Below are 9,305 nucleotides of genomic sequence, written 5' to 3' on the forward strand. Positions count from 1 at the left end.
CTAGACACTACAGTTGGAAATTAACAGAGGGAAATGAAATAATGTATATATAACATATATTCTAAGATATTCAAAAAATATATAAAACCTGATTTAAACTTGATTTCAATGCTTCTATATGTATTAGCGAGAAAAAAGTATTTGCAGCTCTTTGCAGCTCATTGATGTATGTTAGCAGCAGCGACATACAGGCTAGCTGCGTTCGGCTCCGCTTCTGGGTGCAGCAAAGTGCCAAAAACAGAAAACCAAAAAAAGGCAGGTGATTTAACCCGTCACAAACATGTAAATGGGCACAGATACAGCTGAAATATAAATAGATAAGCTAAAATATACACTAAAGTAACTAAATTAATGAACATATTAATCAGGTGGCAGTTAAAAGTAATTTGTTTTTTCATCTACTATCAAAATATGCATGTAGGGGTTTTAGCCAAAAAATACAGTCTGTCTCATGTAATCTATTCGTTTAATAATAGAACAGTTAGTGCTAATACTGGACGGTATGTCAGTCAAAATAGAAAATGACTTCATGGTCTTTTTTTACTGGGAACTGTGTGAAGCTACCAAGATAAAGCAGGAAATGGATTTTGTGACTATGGATGATGCACAAAGACCGAGTTGGCTGTTCACATGTGAAACTTTGAAATCTTCCTCTGGGAGAGGAGAAAAAAGGTCTTCATCAGGATACATTTTAGGCTTGCAGCCGGTTTCACATAAATATGTCATATGAAAGCACATAGAAGTAGAAGTACTTTATAATGTTGTAACTGAGGTTCAGTGTCTAATCATTGAGTGCCACAGATAGAAGGTCTCTGTCCAGCAGATGTAGGAAAGGCAGTGATATATCTAGGTGACAGTGAACAGCTGAATAAACTTTTGACTGTGTACATACTGTGGACCTCAGTGTTCAGTGCTGACTTTGAAAAACCCTGCCTGCCGGAGCTCACCACAAGCTGTATCAAGCCTAACTCTGCAATGCTGGAACCAAAGTTGTACAAGGTGAAAGTTCAGAGAAAAAAAAATATCATTATGCTTGCATATTTGTCTGCGTCGCTGGCCTCACACACCCACTTTGTCCTTGAGAGGCAGCTCATTAGGTTTTATGCGCCCGAGGGAACTGCTAAAACAAGCAAACACTTTGTCCAGGCCCTTATGGCTGCTAACGGAGCACACGACACATTAGCAAGGGTAGAGATGGAAACCGAAGACAGGGGGTCTATGTATGTGTGTGTGTGTGTGTGTGTGTGTGTTGAGAACAGAGACATTCAGCTTATTGAATCCCTCCATCATTATTCATTAACCTGCAGTGCAGCATGTGCCCAGGGCTGTTAAAGTATGCAACATGAGACTGATCACACACGCTGGGCTATTAGTTCCCAGTCAGCTTTTTTTTTTTTTTCTACAAAGGAGACAACGTTTCAGTCACAGCTGAATGGATTAGGTGACCTGCAATCTTCCTCACTGAGGCAGTAATGCAATATGTCTTTTTAATTCTGTCTGTCATCTTCTTATGTTCTATCACAGGCATGCAGACAGACAGAAAGAAACACCCACAGAGAGGTTTTTTCACAGGTGGTAGATGGGGAACACCCAAGACCTCTAGCATTAATCTGGCTAACTTGTTTATGTGCTCCACCCCCCCACCCCCCAGCACTCTCTCTGTGCCCCGGCCTTATTGTTTTTTTTATTTTTTTATTAATCTCTCACACACATCCATACAGTATACCTGCAGGTGCCCACTATCCATCTCACACACCAGAAGCCAGCACACACATGCACGCATGCAGCAGAAAACACAAACACAGCCGCAGCCCTGTCGGTACTAATAGCAAGCCTCAGTCTGGCGGATTAAGAGTTTAATCCCTCACAGGCAAGAGGGGCTGAGATGAGATCGCAGCAGCCGGCGCGCTGGGGTCTGATGAGCAGTGGAGTGAGGTGCGTGCAGGAGAAGAGCAATGAGTCACTCAGCTATTTAAACACACCCTCTCACACCGACGGCCACCCGAAGGTCCCACCAGATGGTCCCGTCCGACTTTTCCTCCCTTTCACCCCAGAACTCTCTTTTCTGCCTGTCCCCTTTCCCACTCTCTCTGTGATTCTCCTACCGCCTTCCCCTTGCCGAAATTTGTTTGATCTCAGCACCAGGAAGTTTTGATCAGGTTAATTGCTCTCTCAGCAGACAGCGTGAATAGACAGATTAACACTCAGTGGTCAGGATGGAATAAAGAGCAAAGAGCATGCAGGGCTGACAGAAAAGAGAGCAGAACAGGCACAGAATCAGCATAATGGAATAGACGAGGTGAAGAAGATGAGGGAGGGCGTTTGATTGGGAAAAGAGGAAAAATGTTGACGGGGAAACATCTTTTAGAGGGCAGGAAAAGAGATGGTGTAGAGGGAACACAGGAGTGGAGACAGGCTGATGAAACACCTGGCTGATAGTGGAAGACAGCATCTACACCAGGTCTGTTTCAATTAGTGTCTCTGATAACAAGGTTCATATGATCCGAAGATAATACTGTTGTTTTTTTAATATGAATAAAACATTCAAACGCTGTCTGATCCGCCGTGTTTTGCCTGAAACTGTCACTGTAGACTAAACATTTGAAAGCAGTAAACCAAAGGATGTGCTTCAGCCTTTGGTTTACATGAGACACATCCCGTACACTGTCGGGCAGAAACCACAAAAGGAAGCGAATACACACACACGCGCACGCAAATATAAGAACAAACACACACATTTGAGGCAGGACAGATGAGGATTCACAGCAACAGCGACTTAGAAAACACCTTTTAACACACACGTTTCACCACATTGACCTTGACAAATAGTCCAAGGACACAGTGTAAGTGGCAGGTCTGGGTATAATGAGAATTCCCATATTGGATAAACAGCTCCATGTTTCGGTGATGTTCAGAGCTTTTTCTTACTGGAACTGAAACAGTTCTGAGAGGTCGTACTTGAGCTTAACTTAAGTTAAGCTACACCAGCATGCTAACCTGCTCTCAGTGATAATGTTTGCTTATTACAGCTTTTTCTCAATTGCTTTGGCACAACTCTCAAGTGATAATGAATATTCTGAAACTAAACTGAAACTCTGAAATCTATGCACATTAATACAATTGTCTACAAGTTGAACCAGTTACAAGTTGAGAATATCTTGCTGATCAAAGCTGATTGTTGCTTCTCAGTTGAATGGTTGTTCTCTCCAAAACGTGTGTAAGTCATCACATGCACAATAGTCCATTCAACTGTCAAAATCTGTCAAGCATATGCATGAATACCGTGAATATTATTACAGTGATATGGGTTTTTTGTGACATATGCAAAATGGGTAAATTGCCTATCAGGCACTCACATCTAAATCAACCAGTCAGACATTATGTTAACTTAGCTGACAGGAGCTATTGATCTCAGCAGAATCACTACAATTTCTGAACCTGGATGAACAGGGGCAGCTGCTTGCTCAAGGAGGAGGAAGAGGAGGAAGGATCTGTGGTGGTGTAGCGAGGAAAGGGGCAGAAGAGTACAAAGGAGAGCTGTCCCAGATGAGAAACGGGCCACAGTTGTGGACCATGTAAATAACCATGGCAAGTGCAGCCCAATGTAAACTGTGCTACAGTGTCTACAGTGTATTATTATCCAGACTTTTCACAGGGAAAACTGGCGTATACTCAACATCAACACTGGAATTGTTCATGTTACAGTGTTCTAGTTATGGCAGTAAAGTGGACTTTCTGTAAAAAGTAAAAAAAATACAGTAGAATTGCGTAAAGTCAATAAAAGTCAGAATAAAAGTCAGTGCATGTCTGAAACTCATGCTGTTAGAAATACATGGGGCACACACTACAGTACAGGACAGTGCATTACAGTACAGTAGATAGATGTGGGACTAGATGACAACGGATCAGTCTTTACGGTACAAGAGCAAGAGATCTGTGACATGGTGATCGCAAGTAATGCTGACACAGAGAGAGAGAGATAAAGAGTGCAGCTTCTGAGGACAATGGTGTTTTTGAATATATCAACTCCGTCTGCATCTCTGCAAAAGACTGAGTGTTGAAAAGATGACCATGAAACAAGTCTGCAAGGTACCATTTGAGAGAAAGAGTGATAAAGCGAAGGAGCTGCGGTTTCAGTCTGGCCAAAGGCAGGAGACGTGGCTGAAATGCTACGAGTCTCTGAACTACAGTGGATGTGCCGACGCCAACGTAGTGTTGTGTGTGCTGCATGTCTGAGAATGGTTTGAGTACCCATATTCCCAACGTTGGAGCGTCGTCAGCGACAGTGAGGTGGAGTCCTAAGAGAAGCACTCCAGTTATACTGTGTTAGGATGTTAGGCTGTGCATTATTTTCCTTTTTTGTATCGATGTATTTCTGTATTATATCGATGTATTTCTGTATTATATTGATGTATTTCTGTATTATATTGATGTATTTTTGTATCATATTGTGTAAGAACCAAAGGAGACGTCTTTCACCAGTTTCTTTGCACTATGTTTAACCTCGTATAGTGACTTGAAGAACCACTTTATGTTTCCTTGTGTCACATGACATTTTGCCTCCCACGCTCAACGTGTTACTGAAATGATTTTGTGCTCTTACTCATTTAAACTCTGTTTTCGCTGTGTCTGGAATTGCTGCTGCGTGTCAGGCAGACTGCTGAATACTGGATATTGTTGTTCCATTGAAATTGCTCATTTGAGGGCTGGATAGAGATTTTACTACATTTGATACGTGTTTTATAGCCCTCTGTGGTCTGAGGTGCCTGCTTGAATGACAAATCTGGGAGAAAGATCCAAATTGTATCTGTAAACATGAACTGTCTGTGACTTATGCAGAATAAAACCAATGTGGGCAGTCAGCTCAGCCACAACCACCACACAGCACACTCTCCTTGCTGTGAAATGGTGCATATCCAGGACCTGAAATCAGCTCCTTTCCACCCAGGCAAGTCTGTCATTGTCATTCTTTGCTCTCTCATGTTGTCACACTTAAAGATGCACATTTGAACACTCGACTGTAAAGCACATCGAGTTTCCCTGTGGATGAAAAATGTCATACAGATAACAACTGAACAAGTTGAGAGTTTAAACAGATCAACTCACTAAACACTTGTAAACACTGTAAATCTGTTTCCCTTGAGTTGTCTGACTGAAATACACAATATATGAGGAAAAATATCAGCATGAAAATACAGCCTGTAAAACAGACTGCAATTTCTATGAATTTATCTGCCAACACATACACTGATATATGTGCAATAGAGGCTGAAAGTATTGGTATGCTGATATCCTGCTCAGGGCGAAATCCTTTCAATGAGTCACTGAGTGTCTTAAGAGTCAGGTGGCACACACCCTTCATTGTTGACGTCGGCAACGTTAAGGAAAACTGTCTTGGCTGAACTTCGTATATCATAATGGCTTCTAACGTGGTTGTAAGTCCTGAACAACCAGACGCCTATGTCAAGAGTTTGGCCTTGCTTTTAAGTTTTACTCTGGTTGCTGCAGTGAATCATTTGTTTGTGGACAAGGAGGCAGAAGAGGAGGAAAGAAAACAGAGGGTGCTCCTCATTAAACAGGTAAGTTGCAGGTATTCTAAACAATTACACATATTAGATCAAACATATGTAAGGCAATGTGTGCAATATTAATTATAAAACAAATACATGTATGTTTGCTACATTTTTATCTTTAATCTGAAACACTATTTACATAGATGTTTTGCAATGCTTTAGTAATCCCTATATGGCTGCATAGACACATATTATACTGTATATCTATATATACATATATATACTGCCCATAAAGTTGGAATAATTGTCCAGTACCCCCAATTTTGTTAAAGCCTGAATACACAGTTTGCAAAGATTAATTGTGGTTTAAGTTTCACTGTGATATGTTTGGAAGAGTCAATAAAGTTGAGAAGATATATCTCATTTCATGAGAAGAGGTAAAAAACATTTACCTCTTCTGGACTTCTGGACTGGACTGGATATATATGTCTGAGTAAAGTGCCTGTTGTTATTTCAGTGTAAATAGAAACTGAAAGGGTGAGACATGACGAGTTACTTCCTGGTTCAGGTTCAGTGTCTGATAATCAAAAAAGTTACAGCAAGGCGATCCCAGCCTCTGCTCAGCGTGTATGAACAGACTCCCTTAAGTCATGTCTTCATACCTGTGCATCCACCAGACCATCTACCAGACTCAGGATGCTGTGGCTGGAAGTTTGGCCAGTGGTCTCAACGCTCTCTTACAGTATGTCTCCCCCCTCCTGCAGGCCACTGGAGTCCAAGGTAAAGAGAATTGAAAATGTCATTCAGTAAAAATGGAGAATGCGCCAGTGTAACATTTTCACAGTTCACAGGTTATGTGATTTTACGTGTTTCTTGCCATTCAGCTTTTGTAGGTCACTTTCATTGACTGAAAGTGATTCTTTGACGCTATAAAAAATGGGGGTGCTGCGTCATGATTGACAGCTGATTTGGGCGGGTGTATGGGCAGGATCTGGATACTGTCTATTTACCATCTGTATTTGTTTGTTTTGACAGTCTAAAATAAAAATGCTTAATGGTGAATACCCAGGAACCCCCACCACCTGCTGCTGAAAGTCATTTTAGTGAGAGTTTCTCAGATTCTGTGCCATTTAAAAGCATCTCCTGCAGCACTGCAAAGTCTCAGAAAAGAGATTTCAAATGCAGGATAATCTTATACCTTTTTACTTGACTGGAAATCTCTTTTTACGTTCCTGCTAATGATATGAACATCTCTTACATCTCCACAGTCAGCCTTTACACGGTGACAACGGAGGGGGTGATCTTCGTCTGCCACTGGGCTCTCCTGCTTCTCATTTGCTACGGAGTGATGGCTCTCGCCTTTCTGTTGGTCACCGTCTTTCTGAGGTGGCTGTGGTGGTTCCTCAAAGTGGTCGTGGCTTTAGCCTGTTTTGGACTAATCCTGAACGACCACAGCGTCAGCAAAGAAATCCTGGTTATTAGACTGGTGAGCCTGGGGAGCGTCTGCATGTTTTTGAGCATCATGCCGTGGAAGGACGGCACCATGGCTGCTAAAATCATTCATCTACAGGAGCAGATGAAGATCTTAGAAAATCGAGCGAGAGAGAAGGAGAGATGCAGAAGAAGGCTTGCTACTTTGTCGTGGTGTCTGATAGGTCTTTTGTGTTTTGTGTTTTTTGTAGTCTTTATAATTTACAGGATCATATCTAATAAGGCTACATGAGTACTATTTTCCTTACAAGGGTTTTGGAACTTCTTATAGTAAGTAGGGCAAAACAATACTGTTTATTTCATTTGAAACTACCGACTTTCAAGTCCATGTCGAAGTGTCCTTGGGCAAGACACTGAACCCCAACTTGCTCCTGAAGCTTCAGTGTGTGAATGTGTGTGAAAGAATAGCCTCCTCCAGCTTGGATTCCTCCTGTATGAATGATGTGTGAATGGGTGAATGAGGATGTGATGTAAAAGCGCTTTGAGTATTCGAAATGACTAGAAAGGCTCAATACAAATACAGACCATTCACCATTTGTCTGCAGTACCTCCAAATGCACTAGAACTTACATTTCCCATGATGCATCTCAACAGAGTCTTCTAATAGACCCTCCCTACCCTCTAAATGCCCATTTCTTTCAAATCCAGCAATCCCATTTGTAGCACAGGTTTTCTGTTTCTGTTATTCTATTAGAAATGTCTAGAAGTCTTAACATTAGAGGGGTCTAAATTTATTGAAATGTTCTGTTTTGTTTCATTTTGATAAAAAATAAATAAATAAATGTAAACAGCCAAAACAGCCCTTCTTTAAATCAAAACTTGAATCTTATTTAGCCAAAAACATCACAGGTAAAACGGTCAGATATGTTAATGAAATGCTTAGACAGTCTTAATCACACAACCCTGATTCTGTTATCAGGTTGTGATCACAGATGAGAAAGCACAGTGACAACATTTATAGTTAGTAATTATCAAATTGCCATCAACACTCAAATCAAGGTATAAATGGAGGCTGTATAATTGAGCAGTTTGCCTCGTACTAAAAACATTGTGTACTTGTTACACCGTCTTATACTCTCGGCTTGTTCTCATTTTAATGCATTTCTGGCTTTGGTGTCCTCTTCTTATGCTCCTGTTCCAAGTGGTAGCTCTTTAGTTAAAAATTTAACTCAATAGCAACTTTTTCTGAAATATCTATGGAGGAGATGCACAGGAAATTCAGCTCTTTAGTGCTAAAGCTTGACTTTGCCAGACTATAGCAAGAGGCTACTGGCAGTTTCACACCATACTTTATGCATGTCTGTCCTGCCATGTTAGATTAGAGATTCTTTGATTTGAAGTAGAGCAAGGCTGCATGCTCCTGAGTATTACCCAGTGGGCTTTGGAAACCAGAGCCACACTGAACTCATCCTCTGGAAAACTGTCACTGCCTTTTCTTATACTTTATTTAATGAGTTATGGTTTATAATGTATTAACTTGCATTACTTTAGTATGTAGCGTCTGTCTGTTTATTGCTCCTGAAAGCATTTTAGCATACTATTGTCAACCCCTATGTTTCACTATGCAAACATTCTTTATAACCTTATGACGAGCCTAATGGTATCTAGTTAAGAATTTTCCATGTCACTAAGGTCAACTGATGATTTAATGGTGAAAAACAGGCAAATAATATATCTGAGGCTCACAACAATATAAGTTTTACCATTTTGTTTTTCAGTGGTTTCCTGCAATAGCCAAAACTAAGAAACTAGTTTATTCTCTTCTATCAATTGCAAGATTTTTTAAATACATGGCACTCTAACCGACATAGATGGCAATCTGATAACTGCGTAAGTTACTGTACCTTAAGTTACTTTTAACCTGTGTATTTTATGTGGACTTATGGGTGATATTTTCTGACCTTTAAAACAGGAAAAATAATTATTAAAGTCTTATTCTGTCTAGTTTTGTCAAAAGCGTGTGTTTTACAGTGTAAAGCGGGCAACTGCTTCATACCTTGGTAAGTTTCATGCTGGTGAATATAGTACAGTAATTCAATATTATTTACATGTGATGGTGAAGAAAATGTAGAAATGCACGGCAATCGTTTTGATGTGGCACAGTGCAGACACTGGAACAGGACCGAAGGTTTGCAATGCTCAGTTGCCCCGTAGAACCCCCACACTTTTGAAAAAGCTGCTCCACCCAAAGGAAGCTGTGCGGCGATGTGACATTCATAACCTGAAATACTACGAAGTATTGTATAAACCAAATTTGTTAATAGGCCCAAACTCATTTTCTCAACTGTTGAAAAAAAAGTA

At 40.6% G+C, this 9,305-nt stretch overlaps 1 protein-coding gene across 1 annotated transcript; it reads left to right on the forward strand.

The window, feature by feature from the left end:
* Positions 1-4,065: 4,065 nt before the first annotated feature.
* On the forward strand, positions 4,066-7,264 carry LOC139201286 (uncharacterized). Its single transcript, XM_070830562.1, has 5 exons — positions 4,066-4,209; positions 4,840-4,948; positions 5,509-5,579; positions 6,191-6,293; positions 6,782-7,264. Exons 1-5 carry the CDS (start codon positions 4,066-4,068, stop codon positions 7,234-7,236), a joined length of 882 nt encoding a protein of 293 aa, XP_070686663.1. The 3' UTR covers positions 7,237-7,264.
* Positions 7,265-9,305: the final 2,041 nt, after the last annotated feature.

This window comes from Pempheris klunzingeri, chromosome 5 (assembly GCF_042242105.1).
Source record: "Pempheris klunzingeri isolate RE-2024b chromosome 5, fPemKlu1.hap1, whole genome shotgun sequence".
Lineage (NCBI taxonomy): Eukaryota > Metazoa > Chordata > Actinopteri > Acropomatiformes > Pempheridae > Pempheris > Pempheris klunzingeri.